The sequence below is a fragment of the Mercurialis annua genome, linkage group LG3, assembly GCF_937616625.2.
Source record: "Mercurialis annua linkage group LG3, ddMerAnnu1.2, whole genome shotgun sequence".
Lineage (NCBI taxonomy): Eukaryota > Viridiplantae > Streptophyta > Magnoliopsida > Malpighiales > Euphorbiaceae > Mercurialis > Mercurialis annua.
Window position 1 is genome coordinate 73,898,629 of NC_065572.1, and position 20,228 is coordinate 73,918,856.

Genomic DNA, 20,228 nt, shown 5'->3' on the forward strand with positions numbered 1-20,228 from the left:
GATGAATATTCGTTCAAATGTCTTAGCCCATCAATAATTAGGTCAGTCCAAATATAAATAGAATCAGCCCACCAATGTGGTCTCCATAGCCCATTTACAACCACGAGCAAAAGCCCAATCTAAAGCCCAACACAAAAACAAAAGAAAACGCATCCCATTATAAATCTTGAAAACCCTAGCACTATATAAAATCCTATAATCGCCGCATTTCACTTCTCTATCAAACCCTCAACACTCTCACAGCTCGCTGCTCTCTCAATTACTCAAACCCTAGCAACCATGTCAGAAAGACCAGGAGGAGGAGAACGCGGAGCCTTCCGCCGTGGCTTTGGCGAACGTGGAGGCCGTGGAGATCGTGGAGGCCGAGGACGTCGCCGCCCCCGCCGCGAGGAGGAAGAAAAATGGGTTCCCGTAACAAAACTCGGCCGTCTCGTAAAGGAAGGCAAAATTAGAAGCCTAGAGCAAATCTACCTCCACTCACTCCCAATCAAAGAGCACCAGATCATCGACACTCTGGTCGGACCGTCTCTCAAGGACGAGGTCATGAAAATCACCCCGGTTCAGAAGCAGACCCGCGCCGGTCAGAGGACCCGTTTCAAGGCGTTTGTTGTCGTGGGTGACAGCAACGGACACGTTGGCTTGGGCGTTAAATGTTCCAAGGAAGTTGCGACTGCTATACGTGGCGCAATTATATTGGCTAAGCTGTCGGTTATTCCGGTGAGGAGAGGGTACTGGGGAAATAAGATTGGGAAGCCGCATACGGTGCCGTGCAAGGTGACGGGTAAATGTGGATCTGTTACTGTGAGGATGGTTCCTGCTCCACGTGGTGCTGGGATTGTTGCTGCGCGAGTGCCCAAAAAGGTCTTGCAGTTTGCTGGGATTGATGATGTTTTTACTTCCTCTAGGGGTTCTACTAAGACCCTTGGAAACTTCGTCAAGGTTTGATTTTAATATTTTATTGTTTTGGTTTATTCTTATGTTAATATGATTAGTTAATTATTTATAGTTAACATGATTATATGATATATTGTTATGTTTGTAATGTTTGTGAGCTGGGTTTGTATTATATTACTGAAGTAAATTATGCTGTAGGATTGGATTGAATTGAGTTGAAGTAATTCTAAAATGTTTCTGATGTATATAATAGTTGACATGAATTCTTTTTTGTTTGAAATTTAGATTTGTTGATGATAATCAAATCTAAAAAATGTGAGTATATAAATGTGCGGACTGACTAGTTAGAATTCGAATAAAATTGTGCTGTTGGCTTACTAGAAGTTTTGATCAATGGATGGAAATGTGCTCTTTAGATGGTGCAATTGATTATATTTGGGTGCTTATTTGCATTCTTTTTTATCCTGTTTATACATGTGTAAATGTTGTTGTCCTTCGTTTGGTAATTGTAAAACTGCTACTAGTTTTAGTGGTTTGATATTGTGGTTTTATTATCATCTAGCTAACATGATGGATGCTTTATCATCTGATTCTATAATGATGCCGCTGTAATATGTGTGGCTGTGGAAGTTGTATCGAACCATTTGCTCTATGCTTGGCCTTAATTGTTTAAATACTCGACTTAATGTAGTTACTGTCTGCAAATTCAGAAGTGCATCAACCTAATGGCTCTTACCCAGTATAGCTAATGTGATTTGTCTGCTATTTATATCTATATATATATATATATATATATATATATACTTGTACATCAATATTAAGCCTTTATAAGAGTTGCAACTTGCATTGCTCTCTTATTGATTTGTTTTAGTTCCGTTATCTCTGTGATGGATGATGTAATACATTTTTGTTGAAGACTAATGTTGTTGAATGCTTCTATGATTGGTTAATTGCTTCTATTTGTATACCGACTCCTTGATTTAAGTTCCATCTTTGTTATGTCAAATGCAGGCCACCTTTGACTGTCTTCAAAAGACCTATGGTTTCTTGACTCCCGACTTCTGGAGGGAAACCCGCTTTACCAAGTCTCCTTTCCAGGAGTACACCGATCTTTTGGGTAAACCAACAAAAGTCTTGATCGAAGATGTGGAGAGGCACGATGCTTGATTCTTCAAGGCTGTTTGAGTTAAAGATTGAGAATATAGCGCAAGGATTTCATTAAATGTTATTACTGTTTAGGTTTTGAAGACTATAAGCATGTTATCATTTTGTTTTCAAGGTTTTGTTTAAGATTTTTGGATTCAGTAATAACTTTTGTTTTGTTCATGAAATTGGGCTGTTTTCTTTTGTTATACGTCTTTTTTTCACAGAGCTTGTCGATTCATGTCTAAAATGAAACCTAAGATACTTGCTTTGCCTAATCACATATAGATCTCTTTCATCTTTGCAAATGAAAGAAGATAAAATGGCATGGAGAGTAAATCCTAGAATGGTTCAATATTATCCAATTACTTGAAAATTATTGAGGGATTGCAGTAAAATATTTGCTCTTTGATTTTGTAGGTGTGAAATTAAATGGAACATACTATTAATCTTGTCGAACGTATAATTCTCTAAACATTGGGACTAATAGGAGATTTTTTGCGTCATACATCTCTTTGCATCTGAGCTAAGTTGGTCACTAAACCAATCCGAACCTAAAGCAAGAATTTGCCTAAGTATGAGATTAATATGAATTGAAGTATCCACCACTTACTAAGATAATTTACAACCACGAAATCTGGACAAGATATTGGAATACGTGGCACAACTCTATTTGTTCATATATTATTTGGATAAGGAAATGGATGATGGCGCTCCCAAACAAGGTTCTTAAGCCATATGCATTTTGCAAGCAATAATAATCAACTTCATCCTTAGGTGCATTTGAGAATAAAAAACCAAAATCCACAAGCAGAGAGCATAGAAAGCAGAGATGGCATCCATGACCATGACAGCCTCCCTCCTCGCCGGTTCAACCGTGACCAGGCCGTTCACAGCCCCACGAAGAGGGCTGATCATGGCCAAGGCCTCAAACGCCACCCAGGGAGGCAGGGCTAATGTAGAGATGAAGAACAAGGAAGAGAGCAGCGGTGGAAGGAGGGATTTGGTGTTCGCAGCTGCAGCCGCAGCTGCTTGGTCCGTTGCGAGAGTTGCCATGGCCGATGAGCCCAAGGCAGGGACTGAAGAAGCTAGAAAAAAGTATGCTCCCATATGCGTCACAATGCCTACCGCTAGAGTCTGCCGCAACTGAGATACTATTTAATGTTTGCATATGCAATGTTGATTCATCTCTTAGATTATTAATGTAAAAGTTTGTATCATCTTCTTGTATCCTTCCATTGAAGATTTCTGTTCTATTCTCTCTCTTCTACTTAGACTCGTCTTTTTTTCCTTCTTAACTGCATAGTTGCTTTCGCTTTGATGGTTACCTTTGATTTTACTTATGTCCATTTGGGAAATTTGCTGGATTTGATTCCGCTTCTAATAAGTGAGACTCTCATTCCGATAACTAGTTCTTCATCTTCCCATTTCGGATATCTTGAATGGTACCTGAGAATAATCTAAAGCTTTTACTGATTATAGTGCAGATCCTTAATAATCACTCAATGCACATTAATCATATAAATAGCAGCCGCACCTTCAATCACAGGCTAGTTTTTCTGATTAGTTCGGAAATCGTCACTAATTTAAAGCCATTTTTGTTAATTTTTTTACTAACACTGTATAAAATTTACTGTTGTGAATCTGATATCAAAATGCTTACAATCGCCAATTTCTTCAATTCAAAAACCATTCACCGAAAAACAGATCAATAAGAACTACAATTGCCAATAATAGATTTCTCCAATCACTAAAAGTTAATTTAACAAGAAGATACTTTTTACATGTGAAAATTGTCTTGCGTACGAAAAACAGCATACAAACACCAAAAATATAATTATTTCCGCTCGATAAGAATGCACAATACAGATGCAAAAGCTGCCCATCAAGAAGCCATTAAGCTTCTGCATCCAATAATTCATAAATGCCATTGGCTCCTCTATCGAAACTTTCAACTACATTACTGTCTGAACTGAAAATCTCTCATAATTCTTTCAGGATAGCCGAGATAACATGATTAAACTAAAAACATGGAAACCTTATTATATTTCTAGAGAATAAATAGAAACCCAAACTTTTTGACAAATGAACTTCATAGAGTACAAGCCCTAAAATACAAATAAAAAGTACAGTTCTCATACGTCCCGGGGCGAGCAAAACTGTGATATAAAACGACACACTAAAACCCAATTTCTTCCATTAGAAAGCTGTTACCAAATAGTAACATCTTAGAGGGGATAGATTGCTCTGCATGCACCTTAGCGAATTTTTGTTATGCTAAGAAGCACTTCATTCAGCCTTCCCATTTTGCTGGGCAGCAACGTAGTTGCGGATAACCTCCATGGCTAACTGGTGAGCAGTCTTATCCTGTAACTTTGCGAGTTCATCGATTTTATCATATGTATCCCTGTCGGAGAAAAGTCTCAAGTTATACTTGGATGGTGAAGATGATATGCCTTCCCATTTGTCGACCCACTCCTGAAGTTTCTCAAATCCCTAATAAAATAATTGAAAAGTTCCAGTTACTTCACCTTAGATAGAACAAATAGTTGAACAAAGAAGTCTGCAACAAAACAGAGAGCACATTGAATAGTAATTTCCAAGCTTACCATACGGGTGGTGAACTCGCCAAATGATTCTTTGGAATGCCTTTTTCTTTTCCAATTATAGAATAGAGGTTCAAGAACTTTTTCGAGTTCTTGAATCTTAACCTTAGTCATGAAGCTTTTAGCTAATGCAGTTTGATTGGGAGTTCCCCCGAGCCAAATCTGTTTTTGATTAAAAATAGGATGTGAGAACATCAGACTTTTTTAAATGACTCGTAAAGAGAGGAAAGATCTAAAGTCCTTTCTGTACCTGGAAGCTGTTTGGCCCATCACCAACAAATCCAAGTTCAGCCATGTATGGTCTAGCACAGCCGTTGGGACAGCCAGTAACTCTTATTACGACTGATTCATGGTATTTGAGGCCAACCTGAAATCACAAAGGCCATTTGATTATATATACATGTAGAAATTTGCACGCAGTGCCAAAAAAAAATTATTTTGAACTTATTGAAATAGCAAATACCTTCTCAAATACAGTTCTAACACGTTTGAGGAGGTCTGGTATTCCACGTTCAGCTTCAGTTATTGCTAGCGGGCAAAGAGGTAAAGCTGGGCATGCCATAGCTGTCAAGTTGAGGGGGTCAACATATTTGGGTTGCTGTCCACAAGAAACAGCCGAGTCAAAATCTCAAAATGGAGGACACTGAATCAAGCCGAAAGACTAAAATAAAGGAAGAAGCAAAATGGGATTTAATTATTAAAAACAATATTCCAACTGCTGAACATTGCCTAACAAGCAAGTTCTGCATAATCAGGACATTACCAAGCTAAACGCCATTATTCACAGGCCACAGCAATTGGCAGTAGATTACAACCAACACCCATACATAGGTTATAATACTATTATATTTATATAGAATTACAGCCAGCTAATTATAAAACTGATGGGGGTATCTTACCAGCAATCCGGCCTGTGCAAGAATTGCAGTGATGGGGCGCTTCCATGCCTTGCGAATGCCACACAAGATGAGGTTCTGGTTGGGAGTGATACGCACATCTAAATTGTACTTCTCTATAATCTCCCTCAGTGTTTTTTTCATTTTCCCTCCAATACGACCATTGTCAACATGAAGCCCACAAAATAAACCACCATCACCCTGCAAACATTTTTTTAATCAGTTAGTCAACAGAAGATTTAACTGAGTATGAATTTTAAAGTCAACTACTGCAACAAGATCAAACATGGTAAATAAAATTGAATAGTATCAAAGAGCATATATAAATAAAAATAGAATATCTTTCAGGAATTTTAGAAGAAACCTGTTCATGCCATCCCAGGTAACTCTTAAATTCCCACTCAGGCAACGGTCGGCAAGGCTCAAATTTCTTTCCATAATATTGTTCAACGACACTTCTAAACTTCTCAATTCCCCAAGAGCTGATCAAATATTTCATTCTACTAAACTTACGATCATCCCTCCTCCCATTATCTCTCTGTGTAGCAACGATAGCTTTCACTGCATACAAAATGTCTTCTTTTGGTATATAACCCAATGGTTCAGCTAGTCGTGGAAATGTTGTCTCCATTCTATGTGTTCTCCCCATACCACCACCAACCTGAGAGTAAATATTGTGAGAAACAAATAGTTGAATGTAGCTACTAAATATGTCGTTACTAGTTATATGTTCATCAAGCTTACATATATGTTGAAACCCTGAGGATTTCCATCAGCATCAGTAACCACTGCAACACCAATGTCATTTGTAAAAAGATCCACAGAGTTATCAGTTGGCACAGCGACAGCAATTTTGAACTTCCTAGGCAAGAATTGGGTTCCATATATAGGCTCAGCCGAGTCAGGAAAATTTGTTCCATGAGAATTATCATTACGAGCCTTAACAACCTCAGGAGGTTCCGCCGACAAAAACTTCTCACCATCCACCCACATATCATAGTAAAACCCCGACTGAGGAGTTAGCAGAGCCGCAATATTATCAGCAGTTTTCTGTGCAAATTGATAATCTTTCCTCGCAAAAGGAGCAGCAGGGGCCAAAACATTCCTGTTAAGATCACCACAAGCACCAAGGGTCGAACCCATATTATGAATAATACTACTCATCACAGTCTTGAGATCCTTCTTTATAACCCCATGAAGCTGAAAAGTCTGCCTAGTTGTTAATCGAAGAGTTCCAATACCGAACTGATCAGCAAGATCATCCATGGTCAAGTACAACCTATTCGGAACCTTACCACACGGATTCTTAGTACGAAGCATGAACGAGTAGGATCTTCCGCCACGCTCGTCTCTATCATACTGCTGATAGCTCCCATGGAACTTAATGAGCTGGATAGCGGATTCGTTAATGTTCGGAGCATCGGTAACTAACTCCTCATTAAGAGGATACCTAATGAAATTACTATGTTCTTTGATTATTTCAACCTTACTCCGCTTAGTCTCAGTTTCTGGCTTCACTGGCTGCCAAACAAAATGAAATTTTCACACACCAGAACATCATAATTAGCTAGCGCTAACTACTAAACGCCGTCAGTAAACGGCAGGTCGTTTAATTAAGGAACGCACAGATTATTTAAATCATATATAAACAAAAATTAATGCATGAGAAACTGAAATAAAATTAAAGAAATTCTATAATAACAAAATGAAATTCCAACTATCGAACTACGAAACGCCTTCAGTAAACGGCAGGTCTTTTAATCAAGAAATGCACAGATTATTCAAAAATGCATGAGAAATTGAATCTTACAGTGGAAACAGCTCGAACAATAGACGACGACGGAGCAGAAAAGATGTTAAGATTTCTGGTTAAAGTAACGGAGTTAGGAATTGAGGATCTTAATCCGTCAAATCTCCGTAACTGAATCTTCTTCTGTTCTTTCAAAACTGTAGCTCCGAACGACGTCGTTGATGTCGCCGTCGTCATGCCGTATAATAAAATTCCGAGCTAGGGTTTTCGGATTATAGATAATATGGAAACTGAGTGAGTGGTACTGGTGATGATAATAACTGATGAATGGTAATGGAGGTGATGAAGAAGATGAAATGAAAACGAAATATCAGTCTATTTTATATTTAGTATTTACTATTTCTTTTTCTTTTTTTGTGCTAATATGCGCCGTCACGTGCCTGACACGAGTATATTTTTCAAGTGCGTGACGCGCTACCCTTCCTCTGTTGCGTTTGGTGTCGGACATAAAGCGTCTGTTTTTTGATGGATTATGAAGAGGCGCGTGGAGTAATGAGCGTGGGCTTAGTAAAAACAATGCAGAAATCAAATTTGGATTCTACGGTACAATGAATCTAGACGGAATTGCGTTGTAAGCAAAAGGAGAGAAATGTTAAAATATGTAAGGCCTAGATCCAGTGGGTTTGACCCATTTTCTGCAGCCTGTGAATTTTACTGATTTAAATTTTAATTAAGAAAAATTATGTTCAACACTTGTTATTTAACCTAGTTATTTTTTATTTATTTTAAGAATAAAGGTGATTATTTATATGAAGGTAAACTTGCTTAAAAATAAAATAAATGTGACATGTGTAATCTAAAGATAAAACGAATTTAAACATTCGATTTAAAAAATAATTTTTATTTAAAATTATGCGTTTGATTTCAGTTGATCTTTCGTGTAAAGTTTGAAGAACAAAGTTAACTTCTATAAAAAAAAAAAAAATATACCATGGACGGCGTTTGACCAAATAGTATTTAAAAAAAGATTAAATAGAAGAAATGATTTTTATTCTCATAACAATATTAAACTAATATAAAATCAAATAATTGCAACAGTTACAAGTCGATAAATTTGATTGAAATTTAATCAAATTTATTACAAGTTTATAAAGGGAATATTAGATAAATAATCATTCTTTATATATATGTCCCTTCGGATCGTGAAAGAAAGTTGAAAATAGGGAAGAAATAAGTGAAGACTGTGATGCAAGAGATGACCTGTGCTGCACCGAGGTTTGTTGTATTATTCATCATTCATGGCTGCGCAATGTGATTAATAAAAGAATAAGCAAATCAAAAATTAATAAATTAATTAATGATTTCTCTCAACAGTTGAATGCAACAACTGATGGTCTTACTTGCATTACTTAGTACAAAATTACTTTCACAATTTTGTTCTTTAGAAGACTTTTTTATTAAATAATTCTCTCTGTACTAATTTGAATAAATTATGTTGGTAAAGGGCCATGCAAATTTTAGCATTTGCAATTTTTATTTCAATCTTCATTTTTAAATAGCTTGCAATTAGCTCCACCTAACACTAGCAAATTTTTGTCATTGATGAGGAGATCATGATTAATGTAAAATTAGAGATGATAATGGAGATGGAATTTTCCCTTCTCTATGGAGATAAATCCTTAATAAAACAAAAAGTTTCTATTATTTAGCTTTATGAGTATGTGAATAGAGAAAGTTTATTTTTCCACCAAAAATTTTCATTCCCGTCTCCATGGAAAACTGAGGCCTCGCTTGATTGGAGATAAATAGACTAGGGAAGTTGTACTTTTCGGGACGTATCAAATATTTTTTACTTGGTTCAATTTATACATTCTACTTTCCGGAAAGTTGGATGTTTGACTTCCCTTTAACTAGGAAAGTAACTTCACTAACAAAACTCAATGAAGTAGAACTTTCCTAGCACTTTTATTGTATTTTCCTAATTTAACCTTAACTTTTTTTTTCCTTTTTAGATTTATATAAAAATTATCATAGGACATTTTTGTCTTTTAATTAAAAATTAATTTCATACTTCCCAGGAACTAAAAATCAAAACAAGCAATATTTATCAACTTGCTAAGAAGTTAACATCCCAAAAACTATACTTCCCGGAAAGTTAACTTTCCGGGAATTGCTATAAAACGAACCAAGCGAGGCCTGATTTATCTAATATATATTAGTATAAATTTAATTATAAAAGTATAAAGTTATACATACTTAATTTTCTAATGATTAAACAACAAAAAAACATAAATATGCATGTCAGCATTTAATCATACCTTTTTCAAATTTAAAAAATCTAAATATTCTCCTATTAATAAAATGTGAATTAGTATACTCCAAGAAATAAGAATGACAATGGCTTTCCCGTCCCCTCTCCACCTCATTATCATTCCTATGTACAACCATACACAGCCTTAAATCAATCAGACTCCACATATCCTATTTAGAATTCGACTAAAAATATACATTAAAATTTTAATTGAACTGATAAATAAACTCCAAGCAAGACTTATACAAAATGGAACTAAAAAGTAAAAATAATTACAAATTAGAGTTTCATAATATCTGATCAAGTTAAATGGTAGCTACTTACAAGCAGGAACAATAAAACAAAACTAACCATTAAACAAATTTCAAATCTTCAACATATTATATTGTTATCTACAATGAATGCCAGTGCTTAGACAAATAACCAAGCAAAGATAATTCACCATCAACAGATAGTCAAAGGAGTAACCGAAATCACATAATCAATTGCATGGAATCACTAATGGAAGCAAAAGAAATGGAATTAGAACAAATGTTTAATCTAACTCGTGATATATTTACAACCACATTTCGACACTGTGGTTCAATACCTTGCCAAATCTTTCTGTTATATCTGCATCTTTCTCCTGCAACTATCTCAGGGTAAACAAATTCTAAACACAACGAATTAAGACACTAACACCGTCACTTTAATCCTACCTATCCAAAATGTCTCATCAAATTGGAAATGAAAAAATGACGATAATCTCATAAAACCCGAACAGTAGAAGATTTCCATCTCTGTTGGACACTGATTCTCTTTCTACCTCAACTGGCTACCTGCAGTGACCCGTCTCTCATTAATTTTAAGCTCAGACTGTTGAATCTTTCCCGTGAATATTGCCGGGAGGCCTTTCTCCAGTCTGTACCCGCCTTCATCATTGAAGCAAACTCCTCATAACTTATGCGCCCATCCTGTCGTATAAAAGGCCAACAATGTTAACATGACAAATTTATGAGTCATGCAGAAAAATAGAAGACAAACAGTTAGATTATTTATGCAGTGTGTGGCGTAGAGTCATAGACTACTCAAAACATATGCAATATGCTTCAGATGGCCAAGTTACCACGTTGTCACTGAAGAAAACATTTCGACAGGATGCCAACAAAACAAATGTGCAAATGCAACATTATGACAGTCCACCAATACGATAACCAAAAAAAAGTATGTGACAAGATGAAAATGGGCACAAACAAACGGGAAACAAATAATAGTTCAAATGCAGTCACGTAAGACAGAAAGGCCCAAATGGATGTACTAGAGAAATATTTGAGAGTTACATTAGCTATAAGGTTCGCTTTTGGTTCAAGTAAATGGCTGAAAGATATAACTCCGGCACTTAAAAAGGACCATTTTTTATAAACATGTAAGTGGTAGCTTTTCTAACCTTGTCTGTATCGACATCCTGCATGATGGCATTGATGACGTCCTCGCTACAAGTGTCAACTTCATCATTTAAGGATTCTCTCAACTCTTCAACCTCTATGTAACCACTTTTATTTTGATCAAAAAATGCAAAAGCTTTATGTATGTGATCATCATTGCCCATCTTTTTAAGGTGCACTGAAACTGCAACGAACTCCCCATAATTCAAATTTCCATCACCATCAACATCAGCCTGCACAAAATAGTTCTCAGTCAATCATTTATTTAATACAAAGATGGAGCATGTGAAACTTTCTTCAATAGACATACTATAGTCAAATTTAGAGCACTTCCATCGGTTAGACAGGGGTAGAGAAGCAATAAACGAAACAAGTTTCAATTCTGCAGTCTCATTTGGCATTGTGTTCTTAACTTAATTTAAAGTTGCAAGTGAGCACAGATTTTGCAGACCAATCAGTTTAATGGACTCCATTTTCATCGCATTTTCCCAACCAAGAAAAAAGGAGAGATTCATTGGTAATTAGCAGAATAACACTTACAGCATCCATAAGAATTTGAAGATCTGCATCAGGAATTTGTTGGCCAAGCTTTTGTAATCCAATCTTAAGCTCCTCAAGGTTAATCTTGCCTCTTTTGGAAGTGTCCATCATGTCAAAGGCCTCCTTTAAGCCCGCCACCTCCTCCACCGATAAATGCTCAGCTATAACCTATAGATGCAGGCACGCATTTAGTCAAGCTTATAAAATATCTGCATAAAGGATCTTGCAATTATTACTAAAGCCGGAGTAAAAGTTGAGTGAATAATCATTACCCTAAGAGCTCTTTTTTTGAGCTTGTTCATCACAGAAAACTGTTTGAGTCTTGCTTTCACAGTCTCACCCAATGAGACATTTGGAGCTTTCTTAGCATTTTGTAACCAAGGATGTTCTGCACCACAAGGAGTTCATGTAAGTTTTTGATGCCGATCAAGGTATCTCAATATATGCAAGACATTTTATTACTAAATCAATAAATTACCAATCACTTGCTGAGCTGTAAGTCGTAGCTTAGGATCAGGATTTAGCATTTTCTTCACTAGGTCCTTTGCATTTTCAGAAACTTTAGGCCATGGATCCCTCTTGAAATCAATCACAGAGCGAATAATTGCTTGTGCTACCCCTTGCTCAGTTTCTGCATAAACAAGACAATGACTAAAATGAGAAGGAAACCAAAAACTAAACAGTGGAAACTAATTGAGGACAGGTTTGTGCGACTTTCTCCCTTAGGAGATCTTAACCAATAAAGAAAGAGAGAAGTAGCAGTTTGACACTGCATTTGCTTTACTAATTTAGGTTCAAAGAAAAGGAAGAAGAAAAATCAAAGGCTTCAAATTATGACTGCCTTATTTTGAACTTAATTTATAATTGCCTTGATGTTATTTTCTCAAATATTCTCTGGAGCTAGTTCTTTTACCAACCTTCCAATCTAAAATTAAAGAAAACCAACCTGCCCAAAAAGGTGGGACACCACAAAGAAGAATATAGAGGATAACTCCAGCACTCCATACATCAATTTCTGGGCCATAATTCCGTTTTAGAACCTCCGGAGCCATGTAATAAGGACTTCCTACAATCTCATTGAATCTCTCCCCTGCAGAAAACAAAAGTCTTCAGGCACATAACAAGATAGAATTAGAGCAAACTGATAGCAAATTCTCAACCCACAGCTGAGATGTGCAGTGGTTATCATACAGTGCATTACCAGGTTTAAAGAAGACTGACAATCCAAAATCAATTGTTTTCAGAGGAGCTACTTCCTTCTTATTTCCAAACAGAAAGTTCTCTGGTTTGAGATCACGATGCATGACTCCATGCTTATGGCACATCTGCAGCAAATGAAATGCATACAAGAGAAAATCAGATTAAAGGCCCTAGTTCAAAAGATAGAAGACCAAGAAACTCCTAAACATAGAGAAGTAGAACGACCATTAAGCAACTGTAAGTTTATAACATCCCTTGCAGCAACAATAGAACCAATGTCACCAATTGATATAACAAAGATTGAGAAACTAAAATGCATAGGGATTTAAATATATGGCACAAACAGCGAAAACTTCCCTAATTACTGTCTAGAATCGGAAAAATAATATGCAAGCTAAAAACTGATTAGCATCTTTTAAACCTGAGTTCCATAATAACAGCATCACATTGCGAACTATATCTAAACTTAAAGCAACGACATATAAGAAAACCATGAATGGCACAAATCCAACCTGAACAACTTCCACAATTGTTTTCATAACAGCAGCAGCTGCCCTTTCAGTGTAATGACCACGGGCAACAATCCTATCGAACAACTCGCCTCCCTCGCATAATTCCATCACAATGTGCACAGCATCATCATCCTCAAAAGTATCCTTGAGAGTCACAATATTAGGGTGATGAGGCAAATGTTTCATTATCTCAACCTCCCTTCTAACATCCTCAATATCCACCGCAGTCCTCAGCTTCTTCTTCGATATAGATTTACAAGCAAACTGCTCATTGGTGTTCAAATCGATACACAAATACGTAATCCCAAATTCGCCACGACCAAGCTCACGACCCAGATCATAATGAGTCGAGATATCCCGACCAGTAGGCTCTTTCAAAACCACTAACTTATGATCCATAAATCCAGATCCATTGTTCACAACATAATCATTTCCAAAGAACGGATTTTTCTTATTTTCATTCTTCCCATTAGTTTTCTTCTCAGCTGTAGAGCTAGAAGAAGGAATTGCACAACAATTGCCCATAACTCAGCTCTTCTCTCTCAAAAATTTAATATTTTTTCTAAATTTAGAAACCTGGAAAAAATTCAAAAAAAAAATCAATAAAGCAAAACAAAAAAAGTTTGTCAATTTCTGATACCCAATAGGCTACACAGATGCAAAACATAATAAAGCTATGATCTCTACTTTTAATTAAACAAATTAAAAAGAAAAACAGAATCTCCAATAAAATTGGAAATCTATCCATAAAAATTGAATTTTCAAAATTTTAACAAAATTAAAAAAACCAAAATCAATAAACATAAACAAAATTAAAAACCCAAATCAATTAACAAAAAAAAATCAATACATTTAAACAAAATGTAGAGCTGGCAGGAGGCAGACCCACCTGAAAACGGCGGTAATCGGAGAAATAAAACCCGACCCAGATGAGATGAGATCGAGAATTTGAGGTACGAATTTAAAAAATTTAAGTTTAATTATAAGAAAATGAATGTGGAAGAGATAAGAGAGAGTCAAAAAAGAGGTTTATTTTTAATAATTTTCTCTTTTGCAGAGACTCTCTCTCTTTCTCGTGTTCAACGATACAAAAACAGACACACAGAAGAAAGAACGAAGGAACCCTATTTGCCTTTTATTTTTTTGATTAATTAATTTCCCAAAATACCCAAACGGAAGCTACATTTAAATGCTTTTAAAAGAAAAATTTACATGTGATTGTTTTTAACTATTTAAGCTATTTTAAAGCCTATTATAAGAAAATGTGGAGAAAAAAGAACAATGAGATAAAATGGTTATTTGATGTATGTTTTATCTGAATTTCGGTTTTTTGTTTAGAAATTAGATGAATTGCTTGTTGTATCAGGTAATACTAACGAGATAATAAAAGTAGTTTTGATTTAAAATTTATGGATAAGATTTTATAAATTATATTATAATTTATTAAAATAAAATTAATTATATTTGTTCATATATTTGAAGAGAATATGAAAAATAGCTATAAATATGTTTTTTTTTCAAAGATTAATTACCACGTGATTTTATAATTGCATCGTTTACAATTCTCGTCATTTTGACGGACGATGTTAAAGCCAACATTTGTAACTTTTAATTCAACAGTCTTTCATTTTAAATTTTAAATTGTTTAGTCTTCCCGCATTCAATAATTGTATAATTTAGGCCTCGCTTGGTTTGTTTTATAGCAATTCCTGGAAAGTAACTTCCCGAGAAGTGTAGTTCCTGGAAAGTTAACTTCCCAGGAAGTTTGATAAATGTTACTTGTTTCAATTTTTACTTCCCGGGAAGTACAAAATTAATTTTAATATAATATACTATATTTTTAACTAAAAGACATAAATGTCCTTTGATAATTTTTATATTGTTAAACAAATAATTTTAATTTAAAAATCGAGCAAGAAATAATTTAATTTTTGCTTATTATCTCTTATTTTACGATCCAAGTACTATTTAGCAGAGTTTTTAAATATTAAAATTTAAAAATTATAATTTTTTATTTGAATTTTACATAATATAAAATATTTAATAAAAATATTTACTTATTATAAATAATAATTATAAAATAATATAAATATATTTTTTGAAATAAATAAAAATATTTTTATATGAATTTTAAAAGAAAAAAAGAAAAGAATTAAAGTTAAATTAGGAAAAACCAACAAAAATGTTAGGAAAGTTCTACTTTCTTGGGTTTTGCTAGGAAAGTTACTTCCCTAGTCAAAGGGAAGTCAAACATCCAACTTACCGGGAAATAAAATGTAAAAATTGAACCAAGCAGAAAAAAATTACTACTTTCCGGAAAGTACAACTTCTCTGATCTATTTACCCCCAACCAAGTAAGGTCAATATTGCAAAGATATTGAACCTCACTTTTTGCCATTTGGATTATAAATTTTTGGTAACTAAAAATATGTCAAAAAATGTATATATAGTTATTTTTGATAATGCTTCAACGAATAAAAATTGATGTAACTAATATTTTTGTTAGAGAGTTATGAATTAAATTATTAAAATTGATTCACATAATATTAAGACCAAAATTACTCTTTTCTCTATTATGATGGTTCATTTTTTGACCGGAGTATTTTATTTTCTCTGTCAAAATCGAAGAACTAGAGAAAGAAAAAAAAAGAGAAATATTAGATATTAATGTAATGTAAAAGTGAGGCAGGTCAAATTTAATGTGATGAGTCTATAATTAGGAATATATCATCATTAGATCCAGATCTAAATCTTCTTTTTACTAGTATTTTCTTTATGTTATTAAAAGAAGTACAAATCATTAGCACAATCTCGTGACCTTATGAAGTGTGAATGTAACAAAAATAATATATATTGACATCACTGTTTTGATTTATCTTAATAATACATACTTCAATTATACTCAATACGCCAATTATTATTCATCAAAAAAAAGTTTTTTTAAAAAAGATGTTGGTACGAACAAACAAAAACTCTATAGATAAATTCAGTGGTGATCAAACTGCCGGTTAAATCGAATTATCGGATTATATCAATTTATATCAGTTAAATTTGATTAAACATTGATTGATTCAGTTAAAAACATTTAGATTAGTTATAGTAAAAAACAACTATTTTAACGATATCAAACAACTATTTTCACCATATTAATCAACTATTTTCATTTATCTATAGTTATGATTTGTTATATTTTTATTAATTTAACCGAATTAATGCACTAACTCAGTCGGTTTGGAATTACATCTTAGCAATTCAATTGAGTCAGTTAAATCAATGTTAATTAAAATTAATAATCCAACTAATTTAATTAAAAGTATTAAATAATTAAATCGCCAGATTTTTAATCAAATTGGTAGTTTGTTTTTTTAATCGAATGTGCTAATTGTTGTGTGACTAGTACACTATATGCAAAGCTGCCATATTTTGAGTAGGTAGATAATAGGGTCAGTTATGTCCTTAGAATTGATTGACTTGGCGTTACAGTATTCAAACTTGGTACTCGGCTCGTATGACTTATAATTTGGTCAATTTTTTCAAACTATATATACCCAATAATAAACATGTGAGGCTAAAAGAATAGGCCTAATGTCTTAAAAACCCCCGACCTTTTAGCCCCTTTTCAATCATACCCTGACGTTGAAAATTTGTCAATTTTACCCTATTTTGCATTTTTGTGTTTCAATTGTACCATGAAAAATTAAATTAACGTCTTTTGCGTTTGAAAATTTGTTTAAAAAATTCTCCATGTCTCGCATATATTGATTGTATATTTTTAAAATTTATTTAAATTTAGTTAAATTAATTAAGAATTTAAATTAGTGTTAATTTGATTATGGTTTTTAGTTAGTTTTTAAAAATAAAGGACTTATTTGTACTTTTTTGAATAAAAAAGAATTTAATTTCATGTTTAGACTTAATTAATTGAATGATTTCATCATTTAAGTAAAAATAATAACAAAAATTAAAATATTGGGGTACAATTGAAAACGGAAAATTAAAAAGTGGGTAAAATTGATAAATTTTCAACGTCGGGGTGGAATTGAAAAAAAGTTTAAAGGTGAGGGGTTTTTGAGTGATTAGGCCAAAAGAATATTAGTTGCTTTAAATTAAAATATTGAATTGAACAAACTATTTGTCACAAAATTAATTTCAGGGGATCAGTGGTGCCCAACAATTTAAATGATTCCCGCTTTAATCAATACTAACTATTTTTTACAGTTTATAATTTAATTTTAAAAATACACTTCACTAGTAGACAAATTATATTATTTCGATTTATTAAGCATAACTTTGCACATGTGATGTATGACCAATTGAAACTAAATCATCAAATTGAACCAACAAAGAGAAAAGAAAGTTCATTTATTGTTTATCACGTAGTAAATAAAACCAGACTCAATTAATTCAATTGAACTGACTTAAATAAAATCCAATTCTTCAAAATAAACTATAATTAGTAAAATTAAAATACATTTGATAATAATTAATAAAAGCGACAAATATTCGAGATTCTTCTCTCTTTATATCTATATAGTAAAAGTCCATTACATTTGCAGTACAATTACATAACATATTGATATCAAACTGAACATGATATGTATTTATTTTGCAGGCAACAAATTAAATACAAAATTATTCATATATTCAATCATCAAATCGTAAACCTGCTTTCACACTAGTCTACCCTATTTATAATAGGGAACATGGTTATTTATGCTCCTAACATTTGTCTATAGGATCAAATGAGCTCCTAAAGTCCGAAATGGTTTAAATATGCTTCTAACATCTTAAAAAGTGAACAATCAGACTCCGATTTTGACTCATAATAAATGAGACGTTGGGGGCCTGTTTGTCAAAATTTGGAGGTCTTATTGTTCACTTTTTAAGACGTTAAGAGCATATTTGAACCTTTTCGGACATTAAGGGCTAACTTGATCCTCAGGTCAAACTTTAAGGGCATAAATAAACCTTTTTCCTTTATAATATTACACAATGTAGCTGAGGTGGCAAAAACAACAGCTCCAAAAATGCTAATTTCAGGGAAATGGTATAGCTGGAGCCGGGTGTATTTATCTCACGGGTGGGTCAATTACAGTAAGATAGAGAATATTGTAGAAAATGGTGTAAAGTAGGAGTACCGCCCCCAAAATTGCGAGTACAGACCCGGACACCTCTGGCGCTTGTTCAGTTGTTTCATCTCTTGTTAATTTCACATTTGAAGCTGCAATCACATTTCCACTACAATTACATCCTTTCATTCCATTCTACGTTTTGTACACTTTACTTCATTACATTATAAATGAGTTTAATATCAATTTACTCCCTGAATGTGCACATAATGATCAATTAAACTAAAATTAGCTCTTTAATCAATTAGTATCATGAACTTGTATTTTTATGGATTAGTTCAAATTTTAATCCACATACTCAGTCATTTAATCCTTAAATTGTTTTCAAATTTGACATATTTACTTATTTAGTCTCAATATAGAATCTTTTCATTCATCGAATGAACAAAATAAAACAAAACTCGTGACTTTGATTAAAAATATTTTCAAATTAGTATTTTGGCTCTCATTTTGTCCCATCGGCTTCAAATTGTTCAATAATTTTTCATCACCTTATGATCCAATTAATTCTTTTTGTATCACTGTTGAAGGGTAAAACAAGCAAGGGTATCAATTTTAAAGCTATAAACTTAGTTTTATTTATTTTTTGTGCCAAGGGGGAAAATGAACCTTATACTAGTATTTAGTCTGATTGATAAAAATTAACAAGTTCAAATATCAATTAATGAAAAAATAAATAATTAATTTGGTGTTAATTAGCATGCATGCAAAAATAATACTTAAGGCCTTGAATCTAGAATGGAACACAATAGATAAGCCTTCACTTGCCGAATTGAACAACAGAAGGTCCAATTATGACAGTATACTTCTTTAGACGACCAAACCAGATTAACATAACCAAAATCAAGATTTTAAATATACCTTTAATTTTTGGAGGACTGATTTTTTTGTTGGAGAGGTCTTGAAGCTGCCGGTCGAGTTGCTGAAGAGCTTCTTGGGCCTTAATTGGGTCAATCTCAAATTGCTCAGAATCTTTATCCACCGCACAAACCATCCAAGACTGGCTGGTTTTTGCTATCTTCAAACCGTGGTGGCTGACCCATACTGGTCTGGTCTTGGTTTTTATGGTTAAAGAAAACTGGGGAAATGGGAATGGTTGGATAGTGGAGAAAACCATTTCATACTAAGCAAACCTAAAAATTGAGTTTCACAGTCTGGTTTTGATTCTAACAATGGTGTTGCTATTGCTAATGTTCCAACTTCCAATGGAAATGAGAGTCATCTGGATTAGATATTGACATATTGTTATTTATGGGCATCATTGTCATTTTGCTCACTCATAAGTAAAAATATCTATCATTTCTTTAAAATTGATATACTTTATTTTAAGACCTAATAGCGTTAAAATGTCATACTTTTTCAACTTTTTTTAAATAAAAAAATTCTTTATAACTCTTCATTCGTAACTAATGAGTTATAACTCAAATGTTATAAACGCTGAACAATAAACTTGTAGGTCGTGAGTTTAAATCCTCCCACAAGCATTTCTCCCAATGATCAAAAAATAACTTTTCATAAGTGACAATATTTCATTCCTCTATTTTTTTTCAAAAGTGTATATTTCAAAAAATAAAATTTAATCCATCCATTCTTTGTTTGCCACGTCAAGTGGTACAAAACGATGAGTTATATAGCATTAGTTTTAAAGATTAATCTAAATTTTTAAAAAACTGTAAATCTATCAAAATTTATTAACAATATAAATTTATCCATTTTTAAAAGATTTATTTAATTATGACAACAATAGCAATTGATGTGAAAAGTTTTTTAAAAAATGAAAGGAACAATAATACCGCATGTTTTGGATAAATTAATTTTAAAAA

The 20,228-nt window shown here is 33.4% G+C and overlaps 5 protein-coding genes across 5 annotated transcripts; 2 read left to right on the top strand and 3 right to left on the bottom strand.

Moving 5' to 3' along the window:
* Positions 1–196: 196 nt before the first annotated feature.
* LOC126673409 (40S ribosomal protein S2-4-like) lies at positions 197–2,246 on the top strand. The gene is made up of 2 exons (XM_050367549.2): positions 197–939; positions 1,906–2,246. The coding sequence occupies exons 1-2, from the start codon at positions 280–282 to the stop codon at positions 2,059–2,061; spliced, it is 816 nt and encodes a 271-aa protein (XP_050223506.1). The 5' UTR covers positions 197–279; the 3' UTR covers positions 2,062–2,246.
* A 537-nt stretch (positions 2,247–2,783) lies between these two features.
* Positions 2,784–3,311, top strand: LOC126673410 (photosystem II 5 kDa protein, chloroplastic). Its single transcript, XM_050367550.2, has one exon. The coding sequence runs from the start codon at positions 2,870–2,872 to the stop codon at positions 3,185–3,187; it is 318 nt and encodes a 105-aa protein (XP_050223507.1). The 5' UTR covers positions 2,784–2,869; the 3' UTR covers positions 3,188–3,311.
* Positions 3,312–4,054: 743 nt separating this feature from the next.
* Positions 4,055–7,645, bottom strand: LOC126673406 (sulfite reductase 1 [ferredoxin], chloroplastic). Its single transcript, XM_050367546.2, has 8 exons — positions 7,350–7,645; positions 6,284–7,060; positions 5,904–6,200; positions 5,543–5,740; positions 5,107–5,241; positions 4,894–5,010; positions 4,647–4,805; positions 4,055–4,533 (listed from the first exon to the last, which is right to left on the bottom strand). Exons 1-8 carry the CDS (start codon positions 7,524–7,526, stop codon positions 4,327–4,329), a joined length of 2,067 nt encoding a protein of 688 aa, XP_050223503.1. The 5' UTR covers positions 7,527–7,645; the 3' UTR covers positions 4,055–4,326.
* A 2,419-nt stretch (positions 7,646–10,064) lies between these two features.
* On the bottom strand, positions 10,065–14,395 carry LOC126673676 (calcium-dependent protein kinase 8-like). Its single transcript, XM_050367908.2, has 9 exons — positions 14,166–14,395; positions 13,277–13,852; positions 12,766–12,889; positions 12,511–12,654; positions 12,043–12,195; positions 11,837–11,952; positions 11,565–11,732; positions 11,027–11,257; positions 10,065–10,553 (listed from the first exon to the last, which is right to left on the bottom strand). Exons 2-9 carry the CDS (start codon positions 13,799–13,801, stop codon positions 10,407–10,409), a joined length of 1,608 nt encoding a protein of 535 aa, XP_050223865.1. The 5' UTR covers positions 13,802–13,852; positions 14,166–14,395; the 3' UTR covers positions 10,065–10,406.
* A 3,368-nt stretch (positions 14,396–17,763) lies between these two features.
* On the bottom strand, positions 17,764–19,625 carry LOC126671269 (uncharacterized). The gene is made up of 2 exons (XM_050365026.1): positions 19,267–19,625; positions 17,764–18,497 (listed from the first exon to the last, which is right to left on the bottom strand). The coding sequence occupies exons 1-2, from the start codon at positions 19,520–19,522 to the stop codon at positions 18,346–18,348; spliced, it is 408 nt and encodes a 135-aa protein (XP_050220983.1). The 5' UTR covers positions 19,523–19,625; the 3' UTR covers positions 17,764–18,345.
* Between the last annotated feature and the right edge of the window lie 603 nt (positions 19,626–20,228).

Bases quoted from the DNA above. Each gene is read 5' to 3' on its own strand.
- LOC126673409 (XM_050367549.2), top strand. From the start codon at position 280: ATGTCAGAAAGACCAGGAGGAGGAGAACGCGGAGCCTTCCGCCGTGGC. The intron at 940-1,905 runs GTTTGATTTTAA...TGTCAAATGCAG, and splicing joins CCCTTGGAAACTTCGTCAAG to GCCACCTTTGACTGTCTTCA.
- LOC126673410 (XM_050367550.2), top strand. From the start codon at position 2,870: ATGGCATCCATGACCATGACAGCCTCCCTCCTCGCCGGTTCAACCGTG.
- LOC126673406 (XM_050367546.2), bottom strand. From the start codon at position 7,526: ATGACGACGGCGACATCAACGACGTCGTTCGGAGCTACAGTTTTGAAA. The intron at 7,061-7,349 runs GTAAGATTCAAT...TTTGTTTGGCAG, and splicing joins TTGTTCGAGCTGTTTCCACT to CCAGTGAAGCCAGAAACTGA. The intron at 4,534-4,646 runs GTAAGCTTGGAA...TTATTTTATTAG, and splicing joins GCGAGTTCACCACCCGTATG to GGATTTGAGAAACTTCAGGA.
- LOC126673676 (XM_050367908.2), bottom strand. From the start codon at position 13,801: ATGGGCAATTGTTGTGCAATTCCTTCTTCTAGCTCTACAGCTGAGAAG. The intron at 12,196-12,510 runs GTTGGTTTTCTT...TTGTTTATGCAG, and splicing joins TGTCCCACCTTTTTGGGCAG to AAACTGAGCAAGGGGTAGCA. The intron at 10,554-11,026 runs GTTAGAAAAGCT...TTTATACGACAG, and splicing joins AGGATGTCGATACAGACAAG to GATGGGCGCATAAGTTATGA.
- LOC126671269 (XM_050365026.1), bottom strand. From the start codon at position 19,522: ATGGTTTTCTCCACTATCCAACCATTCCCATTTCCCCAGTTTTCTTTA. The intron at 18,498-19,266 runs GTATATTTAAAA...ATGTGATTGCAG, and splicing joins CAGTCCTCCAAAAATTAAAG to CTTCAAATGTGAAATTAACA.